The 20975-nt window shown below is 27.4% G+C and overlaps 1 protein-coding gene across 3 annotated transcripts in view; it reads left to right on the forward strand.

Moving 5' to 3' along the window:
• The window catches only part of LOC112684458 (prolyl endopeptidase FAP), a 234175-nt gene that overhangs the window by 159984 nt on the left and 53216 nt on the right, over positions 1 to 20975 (forward strand). For all 3 annotated transcript variants that reach the window (XM_025555998.1, XM_025555999.1, XM_025556001.1), the window contains one exon: positions 7980 to 8193. In XM_025555998.1, the coding sequence (XP_025411783.1) occupies positions 7980 to 8193 (214 nt within the window). The remainder of the gene's footprint in view (positions 1 to 7979; positions 8194 to 20975) is intronic.

Below are 20975 nucleotides of genomic sequence, written 5' to 3' on the forward strand. Positions count from 1 at the left end.
TTGTGTGAACTTAATTGACAACCATTATAAATAAAATCATATTAAAAAATGTTTAACTATCTAAATTTAATATCACTCAAATTCTTTTGTGGAACTTAAATGGTTTAAAATAATATGAACCAAAAATTCCTCATTCACTAATTGAAAATAAAATATATAGCTCTAATATAAGAAACACATAACACATTGATAACTAAATATTTTTTTCCGTGAAATAAATAAAAAAGAGTTAACCATTCCGTTGAGGCAGCTCATATCGGATTAACTATAATTATATCATTTAATATTCATAACCTCTAATTAATGTCCAACTACCAATTATTCGAGCAACTAATTTCCCAATTAAGGTCAATAACAAACCTTTAACTATATCGCCAATCTATTTTTCTCTTAATATTTTAACCACTAAGTAACAAATTGTACAAATTTTGATATGTGGCAATTTTAATTCGAAACACCAACAATACGGATATTTATCTAAAAGTCCTGGATATTGTTTGATTACAAACATATTATTTTACAGAAAATATACACTACAATCTCCATCGTACTGGTCTACTCACCTTAACAGACACCCAAATACACTTCACTTTTTTAATTCGAATTTTCTAAAATTAATTATGCTATCTCAAATATAAATTTGCCCTAGCTTCTGACCATACACTGGTCATTTTAAATATCGAAAGCATATCAACCTATTTAGTTGGAACTCTTCATGTTCTTAGTTATAAAAAGGTCCTATAAATTGGGATTCCTTTTCAAAGTGCAAGGAAATCTCTTCGAATCAAAAAATTAAATTAAAATCAAACAGTGACATTGAAAATGTAGCCCAGAATCTAGTAGCTTCTATACAGTAAGCAATCATTCACTTCTCAAAAACAACCGAACCCGAACTTCCTAACAATTTAAAATACCTTATCATCTTAAACGCAGAGCTGGTGTTCATTGGCAACTAAGTAGATAATTGTCTGATAAAAAAAAAAATATATATATATATAGTCACATATCAAACCTGATTAAAAAACTTATACAAGACAATTAATCAAAGTACTTTTATTCAAAATATTAGTCGTTATATACAAAATATGTAAATGAAAAACCGCGAACCATTTAATAAGAATTAAAGTTTGAGTTCTTTAGTCAAACTCAATGGTAATTTAGCTATATCTGATCTCAAGAAAGCTAACCTTTTTAGTGAATACTTGGTTAAAAGATGCTCTGATATTTTTTTTTTGATTTTTTCAATTATTTTATCATATTACCTACTGTGCAACAGCATTGATTGTCAGTTAGAAAAAAAAAAAATCCGTCGTGAAATATAACATCTATTATATATAAATGACATTTATTGAATATTATTTATTAAATTCAAAATTAAACATAACTATAGTGTTGATTTATTCAAAATAAGTTATCGAGGAATCATAAATCATCATATTTTTTTGTTTTTACTTAGAAAATACAATTTAATATTAATGATTAACAATGGGTCTATTTTCATATTATCGAATATTTAATAATATTATGTTCATAGAATGAAAAGAGTTGCTCATATTGCTAAAAAATATTTTAAAATTAAATATAAATATATAATCACAAAATAAATGTTGTATATATATCATATCTATATTACAAGAGAGTGAGTAACATGATAATTATTTTGTGTTTATGTTTTTATACTTTTTGTATTTCATAAAATAATTTACCTTAATTGATGACACAAATCAAATTTTCTTATTATTATTATTTTAATAAAACACTAAAAAAATATAACTCTAAATCTGTAATTTTATTAATATCATAATTCTTTATTTTTAAGTAGTTGAAAAAAATAAATGTTCTGTTTTTTTTGTTGCTATCAAAAGTTGTTATATTTATAAAAGAAATTATAATTAGTCGTTGAAAATTACCTTAAGTTAAATTATTATTTAATTTTTTTGGTGGATAATATAAAATAGACCTATAATTAATGTAAAAGCTCTTTTTTTAATATAATCAAAAAATTAATTTAAATTTAACCAAAATTCGAATTTTTTTTTTTTTTTGCTGTAAAAAATTATTAAGCCAAGTGTTGGCGATATGTAGGGACGTAATTTTGTTTAAAATATTTGTTTAAATTGTATAGTACTGTTATTGAAAAGTTTTAACTATTGAAATTATTGAATACTCGTTGTCGTGGTTATAAAGTGATTGGTCCTAGATACTATTGTTAATTATATTATAAAAAAAATATTTTCTAAATACCTAATAAAATAAAATAAAAATTCCGATTTAAAACAAGAAAAAATATCCAATTTGAAATTAATTACGTTTCGTCTCGTATAACTATATGCAGTTTATTAAAGGAGTTTCTTAATCGTAAACGATTCTATATCACGATTAATGTTTTCCGTTGATAATAATTAACCCTTAACTCATTTGTCAGAGTAATATTTATTAAAATATAATTCCAGTCGAGAAAAATCTATTAATTGCCTAAAATGTTTTCTTAATACACAACAAGAGGCGTTTTGCATTTTACACGGCCGCCAACATTTCAAGTTGGGTTGAGCGAGTATACACAGAAACGCACTTACGCAACACTCCCCGGAAACAACGTCTTAGTTCATTGCGTATTAAATTATGGTGTTCTTGTATACAATAATGATATTACACGAGTAAATGATCACGTGCAAAAAATACCGGATACCGCGTAAAAGAGATTGATAACACTGCCGCACCTAAATGCGTTATCTGTAACGAAATTTCGGATTCGTTCTTATTCGATTTCACTCCATCACAATAGTTCAACATATTATTTCGTTTCGATGACAATATTATCCGCCAGCCGGATGAGATCAGAATCCTAACTCGGTGTTGTTTTCTAATTTAATTAAAAATGATTAGTCCCAAATTGTAATGTTATAATAATTTTTAAAAATTAGTAATAACTAAGTTACGCGTTTGATTTGAGCGAAGAACAGAATATTATTTATTCGAATAATGCAAGGTACGCTCGGCAAACCTGATGCTCTGAGTGTATGCGTGCATTGATAAGGCGCTTTACTGAAAAATACTATCATAATAATTATCATTGAGCACCATCTAACGTTGAAATATAGTGTCTTCATATAAAAAGTTAGATTTGAAAATAATTCGAGATCAGAATATAATGATTTATGTGTGATGATGTTAAAAAAAAAATTGTTTACACCATGTTGCGCGCCCGTTTCCCATCCCCGAGTAGTGGCCCCGAAACGTTTGTTATCGAAAAATTACCATAGTAGTCGTCCGACTCAAATAACGCAATATTTCCCGGGGAAAACAGTTCGTGTGAATACACCCGGGTTTCGTCGTTGCGCCCAGAGATTAATGATGGGCTCGACGGGACACACATAATCTTATCTCTGTGATTTTTCAATTTTATTTATGTTTTTATCCTTTGCTCTGCACCTCTCGGTCGTTCGCACGCCACTCACTACCCCTACCGAACGTCATTTTATAAAATAATAATAACAAACATCTTCTTCGTGACACGAGTCCGTTATTTCATCATTTACTCAGGGCACCTTCGGGATGCATTTCGTTTTTGTCCCGTTATATTTCAAACGGCTCTCGCTTAATTTTGGTAAAAAAGGTTTTTATCATACAATTTTATGATATCGTAAGACATCATAGTAAATTTTGGCATACACGCGTTGAAACGTATGAAAATTAAATGATTATTAATAACACGGCATTTTGCATAGGCAAAAGTAATACATTCATGTAGCGGGTACAATATACTGCATAGCACAAAAATGAATGTAACACACGACCGAAAAAAATTATTTAATAAAAATAAAACTGATGTTATGGAATTTTATTAATTATGATGTAACTCTAAGCGGATTAAAATAATTATAAAAAAATAATGTACAATTAAATTTTATATTTACCGTCAGTTTGATATTTTCTCTTGAATATGATTTTTACTTTACCCAATAATATTGATTTATTTGATTAAAAAATATAATAACACGCAGATTCGTGATAGCTAACATGTTTTTTGAAATCGGTAGCAGTTTCGAGATACCAGCGATAAAATGTCTTTGTGAATCGTTCGCGTTCAACTCGATAAAAACAAGTCTTCAAAAACGGAAACAACAACTATTAAAAAAAAAAAAATGTGAATAGTTGCCCGTTATACTGTTGAAAACCCGTTCTAATGGTTTGACGATTACCATTAATCTTTTCTATTAAGAGTTTATGTTTTTGTTGTCGAAAACCGGTTTACACCGTTTAATGGTAAATGGTATCACACACATACCGACGTCTCCGGTAGCTGCCGTTTAAGACGTGGCCATTGTCAATTTGAACGACTGGTCCAATCATAAAAAAACCAATGGTACGAACCCGTGATATTTGTCCCGCAATACACCAACACGACGAGCATCATTGTAGATGGAAGTTCGTTTTCCAATGAAGCAGTTACGCGTGCCGAATGCACAGACCAAAATGAAAGTTATACATTCAGAGTGAATATCAAGATTAACAGGTTCAGACGAAACTATACGTTATAGTTTTTCGCATCGAATGCGCACAAATTATTTGTTGAATATTTTCGTCATACGCAATTACCACCTATCAGCCCCGTTTTGGTCAGCAAACAGTTGCTCCGTCAGATCCCTAGTCAGGTCATCACTGAAACCGGAGGAAATCGGCCGCTACGCTGTGACGATAGCCTGGACGGTGGATCGCAATTGATCACATTGAATTGCTGGCCGTGCAATTAACCACGACGGAAACCGCGTGGAAACAAGTGGATTTATGCATGGTAGACAATCGGATGAAAACAACGAATAAAATCATATATTTGCGTGTGCCGTAATTTTCATCATCATGAGGTACGTATCACTAAAACGGGCAAGAATGCAAGCACGCGTACACAATAATGTCCTTTTTTTGGCCAGCTTCGACCACTACAGCATCCGTTAATGTAATCGAAGCTACGCGCAACGGATAAATGGTTCTCGGAAACAACCCCTACACTAAATATATACGGGTATACATGATATACATTTATATAAATATATATATATATATATATATATATTAATAATGAATCCTTAACAATTTTTGTTGATAGATAAATAGTTTATAATCTTTTTTTTTTTTTTTTAGTGCTTTTTACAGTTTATAGGTTACGATAATTTAGTGAAACATTGAAAGAAAAAGTTATATATTCCTTTTAAATTAATTGAATATATGACTGTGATTATTTCAATGAAAGGGTATATTTATATGTTCATATTTCACGAATATGAAAAACTCCAGCAACAAAAAAATATCAGTCATAATATCTTTGGATAAAATAATTGTTTGATAAAATGAACTTACGTGGTTTTATTATGATATAATACAATTTATCACTATACATTCGATGTATATAAATTATGAATCAAGAAAAATAATAAATGTCATTAACGCAACTTATGAATTATATAATAAGGTGTTAGAAACAAAACATTTTACTACTAATATCACTATCATCACACGACATCCCTTGGCTATAATTCTAGAGTTCAATTCAAATATCATTACGTTTGTGTGGTAGAATTAGAAACATGTATACATAACACGTATATACGTAACACGGAATACATGATTGGTGTCACTAAAATATGCATTTAAAATGAAACATTTAAGTTTTACTTAAATGTTATGACATACATTCTGACTCAGAGGAATCCATTCTTTTCAATACGTCGATTTGCTACGATTTTCCAAATACATTTATAAATAAATATGTAATATGATTACCGATATTTAAAATGTATAATATATGATATATAAATTATATATATATATATATATATATCAGTATAGATAGAATAGCAAAATTTAGCATATTAGATTAAAATTTTTATTCATAACCTACAGTCCATTACATTTATACTTATATTACTACCATGCAATAATAATCAAAACATTTTAACTTTTAGTACATTGCATCTAAAGTAATATAAACTTCCTAATTAAGAAAATAATATTTTAACATGTATTTATTAAGAATACTAGTATACAAATAAGTATATAAAATAAGCTTATTTTATAAAGTACGTACGGGAGTGAAGATGGTTCCAATTACAAAATAACCCATTATTATCTAACCTGTAATGAAACATTTTCAGTAAACTTCAATATATTTGAAAATAAAATATAGAGTGAAATTAAAATTAACGAGTTCATTTGCATGTATTCACAAACTATTAAACAATAACCCGTTTGACGTTATTAAAATGCGATGTACCGATAAATTTAATACGTGAAAACCCACACGTTCTACACCGTATACAAATAACTTGCCAAGAAATATTTAATTTACTATATGTACATATAAATTGATTTCTGGTTTTATAAATTAAAATCTAAAATTTGTATCACGCATTATATTTCTCATAAAAACTATTAAACTAATATAAAATCAAATAATACATTTTTCAAATTAACAAAAAAATATAGCAAATTAGCCAAATACGTCACATTATCCACATAATAATCCCCTTTAACAATCCGAATCACGTATTTCCTTGGTATACACAAAATATAGTTGTATTATTTTTGTATAATTTTTGTGTACAGTATAACGTGACTGTATTACAGTATTGAATTAGATTGAACGAAAACATTCATTCAAGATGAAAATTGTAAATATTTCAAAAAGCATACGATTACCATATACCATAAGTCTGATTTATATAAGTTACTGTTATATAGAGATGTTGCATGCAAACATTTTTCAAATAGTTTTTTCAGCATATTATTAATGAAAATAAATAACACATCATTATTAAATAATTGTCAATGTAATATAATTTGTATTCGTATAACAAAAATATATACAACCACGAATTTTTAATACCCAATAATAAAAGTGTTTGATTGATTATCAAATTTATATTTTTATTAATGAAGCAATAAAACCATGTTTCAAACAAAGCTATCGGACCGATTTATTGATATCTATTTTCAATAAAGTGACACTAATGAATACATTGTTGATTTACGAGAAATACGAAACAGAAATAATTAAACCGCAAGAAATTAGATTTTTCCGAAATTGATATAATGCATTCAAAATAAGAGAAAAATAAATCATAACGATGAACAGTAAGGATCGGTATTTTATTTTTATTTTTGTTGAGTTCATAGTTTAAATAAATTACACATTAATACTTTGATTTGAGTAAAAGTTGAAATAACTTATTATTTGAACTGAATCGTGAAGAAAATATATTCAAAAACGATTGAATGTATGACGATAGCTCGTGATTTCTTAATAGCCCAATGAATTTTACTTCGATTTGTTTTAGATTCATCCGGCTAAAAACAGATCAATAGGTATATATTATTTCGAGTTCTACTCGAGCGTGAAGGTTAACATAGTCGATTTACATACTAGGTGTAATATTTCGTTCGGATGCGCCCGTATTATAATTTAACAATGAGTGCGTGATAACATTAGTTTTGAATGTATATCCAGCCAACCATGTATACACGATTACGAAACATCATAATATTATATTATGAATTTGTGATTATTGAAACGCGTGGTCGTTAGATTCGCGATGTTAATATATTCAGCTGCATAACAAGGGAAGGGAATCAAGGATTCAACGCTCTTCTTCATAAAATTTTTAGAAAACAAAAATATAAATGAAAATGTTTTTATCCGCGTGAATCGATATTGCATTATATATAATTTGATTTTCTTTATATATATGTAAAGAAAATCTCATTTCCCATCGTTATTTGTTACTAGTGAACCATTTTTGTTACCGTAACCTCTGAAAACTATGAAAACTCTCTCCAGATATATGTTTTCGTGTACGCGTCTGGATGTATCATGAACGTTGAGTCGGAGGGGGTATGATGAATCCCGTGAAAATATAGTTTTAAACGATACTGCGGTGGTTTGGAAAGGAACAATAATATTGAATTGTATGTTCTGGTTTCAGGAATTGGTCGTGATAACGCCGAACGAGAGGAACTGGCGCGGTATACTAATCGCGCTTCTGGTCATCGTAGCTGTGCTAGGACTGATCGTGTTCTTCATCGTACTGTTGTCACCGCCGTACCAAGGTCCTCGGAATCTCGGCAGTAAGTTTACGGTCGAGCAAATCGTCGGGGACACATTCAAAGCGCCCTCGTTCAACGGATCATGGATATCCAGTGAGTTAAAATATCATCACATACTTATTGTTACATAAGTTGTACACCCGTTAACGTTATTAGGTTTTGTATTGTTTTCGTTTCGTGACGGAGAAACTGAAAGAACAAAAGAAGTTCGATCGAATTAAATAAATGCTTTTTCGCTTCGCGCGACCGCACGAGTTAAGCCCGAAATGAGCAGAGAGTGAAAATCAAATATTTTATCACAATTCGCGTCAAATTGTCGGAGATACGCGTAGTTTATCTTTAGTTTGCGTACTGCAGTTTTTCGCGCAGTCCCCTTGATCTATTATTAAATGTTATTATAACGAGTACAATATTTAATATAACATAATATTAATACTTGGATTATAGAAAATGTTCTTCGAATGATATAAATTGGCATCGTCGTATTTGATAAAAAAAAAATATAATAATAATAACATCCATGACGTATTGTAATCTCGACTGCAGTATACGTGTACCTGTCATATTTACTTATATACTATATTATAATCATTTGATTCATGATGATAAATTTACTCAGTTCAAATTTAAACTGCTAAATATAAACGCGTGATATGATATACTACAAAAATCGGAAATAATACAAAAATCGAGAAAAATCACATGTTATTCGCTTACTGTAAACGATTATAGTGTTTTTGTGATATAATCACATTTACTACTAACTATGCAGTAAATATACGTGTCGATTCAAAATATTGTTAAGGTTGAACGATATATGTATAAGTATTACCAAACCATCGACTCAGATAAGTCACTGCAAGGAAAAAGTATAATGGAACAAATTTTTATTTATTTATCATTATTTAATTTTTTTATTTTTTATCAACACCAGTACCGTAATAAAAGGGTATGAAATACTATATATAAATATTATTTAGGTATTATCTATTCTATGGTTGTCTATACATTGTCTAGATCGATACGAACCAAAAGATTTTTATATATTAATTTTTCATAAATAAATATAATGTGGTCGAATGTTTTTTTTCTTTTGATCATTTGGTACATTATACAACACAATTTTCATTTTTGAGGTATCGATTTCAAATTAAACTAAAATATATATTATTATTTTGGTTATTATAATGACGTTAAAAAAATATCATTCATTGCTTTTTGAATTTACTTTTATTATCGATAACATATTCAGACAGTTTTAAACTTTATTTACGACACTGACACTTTTTACCAAATGATGCATTCAGGAAATATTGTACATTTTTATTTCTTGACTGACTTTACTGCACTCTTATTTTCATTTATTCTCTACTTTAACATCTGAAGTAAAACGATTATGCAATTATCAAATTACTCTTATTGTTTATCAAATATTTAATAATCTATAGATATATATCGAGTACCTGACAATTACTCAATAGTCGAATACTCGATGTCATTATTAAGTCTTGGCCCTTACCCAGTACCCATCACATAGCTACATTTTCACTCAGGCCTTACTCGATACTCTATAACAGTGGTCTTCAACCGGTGGATCGCAACCTAATTTTGGGCCGCGTTAGCTTTAAGATTAGGTCGCGATAAATTTTTTGTTTAACATTTAGAAAATTTTTATTTATATATATTATATAATGTATGTCGTATGATATTGCATAAAAATATTTTCGAATAAACCCAAAACCGTTCTATTTTATACAATTTTAAATTTGTAGAAGATTAGAATGAACACTTTTTTTTTTATACACTCATACCTAATTAGAAAAAAAAAACAAAAACCAATATGCGACACATGCCACTAATCATTAACTGTTGATTACGTAGTGTAAGAGTGTACACAATATATCTCAATACGCACCGACCTGAACATGCCATCCATCATGGTAAAAGTACTTAGTGAAAAACAAACTCTGAAAATTGTCACATTCTTAAGTACCTATCACAAATATTATTAGTAAATCTTAATTTTACATCTAACATCACCTATATAATGTGTCATACAAAATATTGTAATTTTAAATCTAACACCTAATGCATCTAATATATAACATCCTAACAATACCTAACTAATAATTTTTACTGTTGAAACCTTCATTTTCAAATAAAAAAAAAAAAAAAAAAAAAAAATAGAATGAACAATCAAATTAAGTAATCGTATAGCTCGAATTAATCCATAAAACTAATTTATTTTTCATATATATTAACTTATTAAATCTATTAATTTGTGTGAAATTGAGCTGAGGTGGAGGTATTTCGTGTAAAAACAGTCCGAGACAAATATCGCACTAATTTATTTTGTGTACTATAACGTATACTTTTTTTGGTATCATTACATGCATTTTTTTTTGGTATCATTACTATAGCAAAAATTAAAATATTTACTAGATATCTAGAAAAAAAATACAGCTGAACCCGTGCACTTCGTAGCCCATATATAGAATTCGCCCGTGTGCAGTTATTGCTTTCTCTAAATGCAATTCTTAAATCAGATGTTTATTATTTACCTTCTTTCTTTTTTCGATCCCCTAGCAACAAACGAATATAATACATATATGACGTCATCAAATTAGTCGCAAACTAAAATCTCTCCGAGATCGTTATTTATCGACAATAGTGAAATTCTCTTTCATATCTTAGTTCGTACGTTCAGAGCACATCCAACGATGTAGCATACATCAATATAATATCAATAAAAAAAAAATTTCACATATGACGTGCGTGCCTGATTAATATTGTACATTTAAGAGGCCATAACCACATATCGCACAGCGTACAAACTTCACAGAAACCATCTACATATCAATCTTAATATGCCCTAACATTTTTATTGAAATCGATTCGGTGGATCTTGAGCTATAAAATTTATTCAAAATGTACATATTTTATTCAGTTATAAAAGCACTTCTACAATGATATAAATTAAGCGATTTTAACTTTTTTTATTTGGTTTTCATGGCTAACGAAGTTGACATGGGTAGCGAAAAACGTTTGGTAAGAAAAGTGGGTCGGAGGTCGAAAAATTTTGAAGACCACTGCTCTATAATATTGAAATGCTTACTCAGCTAATACTCGATACCCGGTTTAAAATCAATTTTCTATCAGGAATATTTCAGTGATCTATACAACTTAATTATAATTATACAGCAGTAAAACTATAATGACTACAATTTTTTACTGATCACTTATTCTATATTGAATAGAATTAATATGGTTTAACATGGTAATATTATGTCAAACTCTTTTAAAATACTAATGGGTACCTCAAAGGAACCTCTTTATCATCACTCTTTTTTTCCTTTTTATGCATTATCATATAACATATAAATGACAGCTTAACTTCCGGAAAACGCTCAAGATACCAACCTCTTGTCGGTAGTTCAAAAATCAATGTATAAATAGACCAACTTATATCAATTATCAAATTTCATTAGTTCTGTAGTTGTTTTCCGTTAAATTGGCTTAAATGTTAATAAATGTTAATTTATAACCTTTTCCAATAGAAAACTAATATATTAAATTTATTTATACTTTTTGTAATTCGTCAATTTGTATAATTTTGCCCAATGATTTAAAAATATTTACTTTGAATCAAAACAAAAAACAAATTATCACATTAATAAAATTATAAACTTAGATTAATCATAATTAAAATAATTTTTAAATGAAATATTTTTTTTTTTTTTTAATCGTTTGTAAATAATTAGGATAAAATATTAAAAATAATTTGGTCTTCCAATTTTTCATTTTTTACAATAAAGTTTAAATCATTGCAATATATATTTTTTTTACTATATACTACTATTCTTTAATCTCGGAGTTGATGGAAGATAAATATTTAAAATATAAAAAAAAAACATTTCTTGTCGTTACAACTAATTCCTACATTTTTATCAATATGTGTTTACTTTGAAAAATCGTAGAAACTATCTTATGTTTTAATGTATACGAATAAACAACAGCATTTACTGTACGTGCATTTGATTTTAACTGAAATTTAAAACTAATTTGGATATTTTTCTAAACACGAATTCATTAAAATACCTATGAAATAATAATTATGTTTAAATCAAAATTTTCTGATCTCTTTGTCACACATTTATCACATATTTATCTTGTATATATATTTATATATATCAACAACATATATTATATAATATATTAATACAGTGTTTTCTTTTCTTTTATTTAATTTTCTTATATGTTTGACTGCTAAAATAAAAATTAACAAAATGTATTATAATTATTATTATTATTATTTTTTTTTTAATTGGAATATTTTCAATCAAAAAAAAAATAAATAAATAAATAAATGTAATAATTTTACTTTTTATAAATCTTGCTGAAAAAATTATAGCATTTATTAAAATTTTAAAGAATAAAACGTAGGTACTAAAATATAATGTCTACAATATATTAATTCTTATTGCTCAGTTGACTACCTATGATCTTCTCTAATAATATAGGTATTTACCTGAAAGCATGATTTTATAAAACATCACTATATAATACACATTATTAATAAGCTTTGAATGGTTTTATATTCCTTCAATTCGCTATTGTTCCAAAGAATGAAATGTTTTGTTATAAGACAGGTAACGTATTTTAAGTCTGTAAATACATTTTAATGTAAGTCGTTCCTTGAATTATTTTACCAAAGTCTGGGTTCATTCATATTTATATAAATAAATTTTTTTTACTTTATTTTTACCAACAAAAATTTTGATGTATGTCAATATTTACTGTTCCGAAAAAAAAACCATGTTACTATGTATTTTTTGATTTTATCTTTATAAAGGTAAATAACATCAAATTTATCACAAAAAGTGTATGTTTTGTTAATATTATTAACTTAAACCCTACTAACTATGCTGGTACGAATTTTGCATGATTTTATGACAAATACTGTTGCTTTACTTATGAATGCATATAAAAACGCTTGTTAGCCAATACAGTAATCACCACTGAACGGGTTGGGAAAATAATACAGGATGAATCGTAAAAATAATTAGTAAGGTTTGTGGATTATTTTTTATTTTCTTGCATTAATAAAGTATGTCTTTAATTGCCCTTCGAAGTCAACTTAATTTATAACTCTTATATACCATTGAAATACTGATTTAACTAATTCTATGTAATTTAAAGTCGTTGAAATTATTGAATTTTCTTTATAAATAAAGTAGTTATAATTATTATTTTAGCAACATCAATATCGTTGCTCTACTTACGATGAAATTCAATTTAAACGATGATTTCAGACTAGAACGAAAGAGAAAATAAAACTTTTTAAATCTCATTTATATTCGATAGATTATTCTTTTTTTAAATTTAATGTAGGTAAAATATTTGTTTAGTACGTTAAATTTATTTTTTATTGCAATTGATCGATAAAAAATAATAGTTCTTAAAAAGTGAAATTTAAATATTAACGGTTATTGGTTTATATTATATTATAATACTAGCTGACTTACCAGACTTCACAAGGAACACACTTGGTCGGAGATATAGTTTTTAATAGACCACTCTTAAACAATTTAAAATAAATGTATAACTAAAAAGTGTTCTTGTTTTTTTTTTTTTTTTTTTTACAAGAACTTTGCGAAAATATGTCGAGAGCAATAATACAACCAATCTACGCATATAAATAATGATGCGTTACAATTTATGAGAAGTCATAAATTATTAGATTTCATATTTCTGTTGGTTCGCAAAAAAGTCGTATTAAAGAAAAATTTTACTTTATAATATACGACGGTAATTCGAGGTTAAATTAATTCCATGGCGAATATAATACAATGTAATATAATATAATACTTGTTTTCATGTACCTATCAAGTGTTTGATTCGTTGAAATTTTACAGTGTTCGCCTAATCGAATTTCCACTGCCAAGTTAGTTTAGTCCATCCGGTAAAATATTTGATTTAAGTTATGCTGTTGATAATTAAATTGTTCCAATATTCTCAAGACATTTTAAATACGATATTAGTCTTATACGTTCTGCGCGGAGTCTCTGCTGTAGGCTATTATTAATTTGATTGATTGGTTTTTTAACTTAAAAATAAATTATTTTTGTGAATCATAAAATAGATAAGAAATAGTTTTTTTCCAACATTTAACACATAAAATTGGTAAGTTGATATTATCGAAATATAATAGTGTGAACACAAATTTAAATAATATGGTGACACAGTTAATATTTATTATATTGCTAATAGAGTTCTTAATTCTAATTCGTTATCAATTTCAGATTTTCGATGACGAGATTATGAAAATTATTCTTAACATTGAGATTTTTATGGGCCATGATATAATTTTAAAACCCAACTATAAAATATAATCTTTTTAATTCGTCTCTATCTTGGTTGAGTTTTATACTAATCATTGATTAATTTTATCCGTACACATCGATTCAAAAATCATTTGTTTCTTCATAATGCGTGTATTGATTATTTATAACAAAAAAAAAAAAAAAAAAAAAAAAAAAATCACAGACTAATGAGTCTAATAAATAAAAAGGAGATTTTTACGTTTTCAATGATATGTAAATCCATAGAATGATTAACATATAAGATATATTATTCATATCATAAATATATTAGACGATGAAAACTGTCTATACACAAAAAATTAATCATACAATGTTTCTTATAAAATGACAGTAGATGGGGTGACGCCCAATTGTGGTCCTTACACAGGAAGCCGTATTTAACCACAAATATAAGAATTCCGATTGTATTTGAAGACACATTAACTCACAGAATAACACATATACGTACAATTATTATAATACGACATAAAATGTTAATAAATAGTCAACGTAATAGGATATAATTTATAATTAGTCAAACAATAATATATTATATTTAAATGCCGTAATGGTTAGGTTATATTACAGGCTGATTTTGATATTTTATAATTTTTATAATCTCAAAATTAGATATTTTTATTGTACTTAGTTTTTTAATATAAATTTGTATACATTTTTGTTTATTTGTATGTAATAACTTACAATATACATGCAATACAATCTTGCAGTTTATCGTATATATTTAATGATCTAGATATTCGCTAAAAATGCATTCAATTTATTCAAATTTTGTGTTATCAAATTGACTAAAACAAAATAAGCTAAGATATTTTATATTTTTAATTTTTTTTTGTATAATCGACCGTAGTATGATCGGTCAAGCTTGTTGTTTCCATTGTCAGTTACGAAACTTGAAATATTTTTGAAATATTATGCTCGTCGACGATTCGGAGAAATACGATGCTTATGGAATGCTTGTAATGGCGGATATACGAAATAGAGAAAGGTGATCTGCTCTTAAATTATTAATAACGAGTTATGAAGCAAAAACGTGATGATGAACGGACATGTGACAATCATTACTTATATTATTGAATTAAAGTATACCCTTTTCCTACCCCCCCCCCCCCCCCCCCCCCCCCCCCCGAAGTGTTCCAGGGTGGTGTATGGTAATTATTACATTAATTTTTAGCTTAGAGATGGGATCCCGTGAAATTATATTATAAATAGCTCCGCAGCCGGTTACAAACCCTCTGCATAGAAAAACACAAGCATGGTGTTCGCTGTATCGTGTTAAATATTTTAAACACCTGTAATGACCTGTAAATAATACGAAGCTGCAGACAAAAAGCAAAATTTGCACACGTAACTGGAACGAGATAAAAAGAAAGTTTCTATGTACCTATTTTTTCCACAGAAAACAAAATGCCGAGATTCGCATCGAATGCAGTTTGATAACAACTTCGAACGAGATGATTGGAACACGAGTATTGATCGTAAGGATATGTTTATGTAAATTGAAAAAACCGATAGTTACCTGAAGACACTACAAGTTCGATGTGTAGACTCATTTTAGTGATGGTCAGATTTTATAGAAGTTATAAAATAATTATGTATCGCCATTATCAGAGCACGATTTTGTGCTCAATATACGAGGTACATGACGGATGTTTATAAACTATGTTCAATAAACAATTTCACATAGTTTTAACTTTAAAGTTCTACGGTTTTTAGTAAAATAACATACATAAAACACTAAATTATGTTGGTATAAATTTTTCTTGTTAAATAAAATAATAAAACCCACAGTTTTACGATAAAAAAAAAAAAAAAATTAAAATACACAATAATTGTGAAAACAATATATTTGATCCGAGTGGTTTTTGGTGCAGAATTAAGGATCTGAATTTTAATACTATACAATTATTGGAATTAAACACCCTGAAAAAAACATGTAGTATTTTTACTATGTTCCAAATCTTAAACGCAAAAGATGAATCAATGTTTTGTTGAAATACCATCCACGATTAATGAAATTGCATACTAAACATTTTCATTTAAATTAATTATAAAAATGTTCGATTACTGACCAATTTAAACAACAAAAACATCAAAATTTATTTTATAATGCCTAATTGATTTTAAGCTATTTCGTCTGATTTTTAAACTTAAATAAGCAATTAGGATAATGTTTTATGAAATTAAACTAACATAACTGATCTTGTTTAAGTGTTCTAATTTTTACAAATTTTCTGTTTTCAGTTTTCAAATAAAAATAAAACATAATTGAAAAAAAATTAGAATATTAGTGCAATGAAAAAATATTTTAAATTTACTATTTTCTATTTTTTTTTTTTTAATATATAAATTATTTATAATAAGTTGATAATTTTATAGAATGTACATCACTTAAAATATAGACATTTGTTCACCGGGAATTGATTTGAGCTATATACCATTGTTTTATAGTCATGAACAAAAAAAAAAAAATGTAAAATAAAAACCAAACATGAAATTACTGATGTAGGATATTATAATTTTGTATTTATTTATTATGACCTGTTTTTTATCTTGCAGTATTGATGTTTTCATCTGTACATTTTTTCATGATAAAAATATATAATAATAAAAAATCACGTCTTTCGAAAAGTGTTTTGCAACTTTATTATTTTGGAAATGTCACACCGTAATAAAAAATCAACTGTTTAAATAAGTAATAAATTCGGTGTGCATTAAATACGTGAAAAATTAGATAAGTTTTTCTTTTTTCTTATATTTTAGTAAATATCCGAAAAAACGATTCAAAACGAATTCCATGGACCTAATGTATTTATTCTTACGTCTTCGTAACAGTTAATGCTTACAGCGAATTAATTGACGTCAACAACGGACTACCAACTACCGAGTACCTAAATACTGAAACACTACAAACATCGTATACCGGAAACGTATATTAAAAGCTTGATAGCCATAACTCCATATGAAAGTAAACATAATATAAAATTGTGTCCCTCTTCAAAATGAAAAAAAAAAAGGAAACTAAACGGGACATTTATCATCCACAAACAAACATTCTAACGTAATCAATATTATATGATCTGATGTTTTTCCCGGGCAAAGAAAATTACCACAAAAACTTAATTACCGTCTATATATAGTACGAATAAGCGAGGGGGTAATTTGTAATATTTTTTTTTAGAGGTTTATTTTATTTTATTTTTTTCTAGAATACATAATATTATCATGTGTACGTGCCGCTTTGGATATTTTTGAAAGAAATTAAATCTGTGTTTATAATCTTTTAAAAATATTATATTTTTCCCTACAGTTTTTGATAAAAAAGAATTTTTAAATTTAATGAAAAAATATTAACACATTTTAAGCATTTAATAATGCCTAAACGAGCTTATAGCGATTATTCAGGGGAGATATTATTTTTTATAAATATATGGAACTGCGCTAAAATAAGATATTAGACTCAAATTTAATATTATCATTATTAATATATTTTAATTTTTATTTAAAATTAAAACAAATTTAGCCGCACGTGAGATAAAACGCTAGGATAAACAAGGGTAATTTGTTCTATAAATAATAATCGAGGTATTCGTTATTGGCGTTTAGATCAATTTAACATGGTGTTCTGATTGTTATTTATGTTTTCAAACTGTAGGTTCAAAAGGAAACTACTCAAAAGAAAAATAATGATAAAGTTTTCAGGGGTAGAATGTACAACTTTTGGGACAAGCTAACAAGGAATAACGATAATTCGTTTTCATTAAAGTCCGGCGAAGTGTGTCTTAAAAATTGATCGAATGAATCTAAATCCTTATTAGAAATTGTCAAGCCCAGTTATACTTTATGTATTTATTGAAATAAAATAAAAACGCATCCAAAACTTTTACAGAAAGACAATTTACTATCTAATGTAAAATATATTATATATATAAGTATTTTAGTAGTCATAAAAAACAAACTCATTATTTATTACATAAAAAACAGAAATTCAAAAAGATTTTTTGAGGAAAAGGGAGTTTCCCTTTTCTGCCAAAATTACCAATCAATTCAACCGTTATCACCGTGTTCGTTTTCCGCCAAAATGTTATTTACTAAGATTAGATTAAAAAATCGTTGAAAAATGATAGAAATAAAATGTATGGTTGTGCGGTGAATTTAAAAAAAACACAGTGCGACTACATTTGTAAGTCATATTGTACACGCATACGACGTTGATTTTATACCTTATTATAAAAATAATTGAAATTGAATTTTGTATATGTAAAAAAAAAAAAAAATGACGTTACTGATTGAAGTTTAAATATTTATTCGAACTTGAGATTATTTTTTAAGTAATGAAAATAATTGATTTTATATAAGCCAAGTGCTTTTGAAGCTTTTTACGATTTCGGTCTTTTGAAACTCGACGAAACAGTGTTCAATTGAAAGTAGCACATCCAATGGAAAAATTTTGTTAAAAAAAATAATAACAATAATAATAATAATAAAACCTATAGAAAACGATTACATGGCCACGCAAAGAACGGACTGCCGCGCGTTGGCCATGCTGGGATGTGATTTTATTTTTATTTTACATTTTTTTTACCGTTGGAAAAGAAAATAAGAAGAAAAATACCATATTGTTCGATACCGACGAAAACTTGCCTTTCGACACACACAGTGCAATAATTGTTGTGCAGACGTCCGTTAAGTTTTTTTGAGTTCAAAGTGTCATGTGGAGAACCAAAACTTAACGAGTCGCGACAAGGTATCCGGGAGCTCGAGATTGGGACGTACTACTTTGCTTGCCCGTGTCGTCAAGATCGGAGCACGTACCCTAGGATTCAAGGGCATCCGTAAAACTGCCCCGCTGACGCCGACTGCGAGTGCGTAACGAACATATTACCAGGCCGCATATAAGCATAAATTGCTAGAGACCCATTGGAAATCGACGGCTCACATTACGGCTCTATTACATTTCTGATAACATCGTAAAATCAACAGTACTGAATTTTTTCAATTTTTATATTTATTAAAATTATTGCTTGGACTAATTTAATTATTTGGATTCGACATTTATTTAATATAATTATTTATCCAGCCCTGTTTAAATAAATAAATAATTTATTATTATATTAAAACATAGATTAATTAACATTAAGATGTTTCAATATGAAATGTCTACCAATTCAACATAATAGTCTATTATATATAATTTATTATCTATTATAATAATTTTTATAAAGTTTATTTATTTTTCATAAATCAGTGACAAATACTTGTACATAATAAAATAGTTATTTCAGGTAAAAAATTTTATAGTTAAACAGACGCTTCTTCTTCCGTAAGATAATTAACTCCATAGTCAATTAGTTGTGAAAAATACCCTCTTATTTGCAATTGTTTCTTTTTTTTTTTTTTTCATAATAATTTTTATCTGGACAAATATTAAATCACAAAAACTAAAATCAAAAACTAACTGATATGTTCTCGGCAATCGTCATATTGGATTCTTTGAAAAATTATGTATTAAGCATTCGGAGATTTAATAAATCTACTTGTATTGTTCAGTAAGTGTTTAAAACCCGGAAACGTTTTAATGTTCAAAATTCAAACGAATGGCTTGTATCGTAAGTATTCCAACAATAGTGTAGGCGTATTTATCGTGAGATTTATATGTGCTCGTATAAAGAAAACTATATTTTGCCCGCGTGTTCGGGATTTACGATAACTCGTACAATAAACGACACACGGGACCAACTGTAGGGTTATACAATCGACGGAAAGTCGGTGTTTGTGCTTAAATCTACTTACTATTTATGAACGCACTTGGGAGATTTTTAATTATAGAGTAAGTTAAGACAGCCTAAAAATAGTATTAAGATTAGTAAACTTTCGCGTCTTACATCAAAATAGATTTATCATATATGTAAAGCGACTTATTACTCAGCAGGAAATCATAAATTATTACCGAAGACAGTTACACTTACAATAAGTGTATACTGTATGTGTGTGTGTGTTTTTGTGTGTCTGTGTGTGTATATGAAAGTCTCACACGTAAAATAATTATTTAAAGTTGTGAATTAATTGGAAAATTAAAAAAATTCTAAAATAATTTTTTACCGAAATGAAAACATAAATTATTATATTTGACTATATGAAATGAAATGTATAATATTGTAGGTTGTAAATAAATAATGATCTAATTTTAGTTTTGTTTGCCTTAAGATTAAAGTTTCTCGTAATCACACACTCACATTATTGAATTAAACATATTGATTAAATCGTAAATATTGTAAGACTGATAATCGCTGATTTCATTCGTGATTTGAATTGCAAAAATAATTGTATTGTAGTTTTGGAACGCTTGTGTTACAATAGTGTTTTCACATTATTTTTAATTGTATTATTGAATATATAAATCGTCCCGTAAGTTATCCAGGATAACGATTAGGAGTAAAATTAAAAAATAGTATTTAGAATGATATATTCCACAGTGGTTCATGATTTTATATT

This window comes from Sipha flava, unplaced genomic scaffold, assembly GCF_003268045.1.
Source record: "Sipha flava isolate LNK unplaced genomic scaffold, YSA_version1 24_pilon_pilon, whole genome shotgun sequence".
Lineage (NCBI taxonomy): Eukaryota > Metazoa > Arthropoda > Insecta > Hemiptera > Aphididae > Sipha > Sipha flava.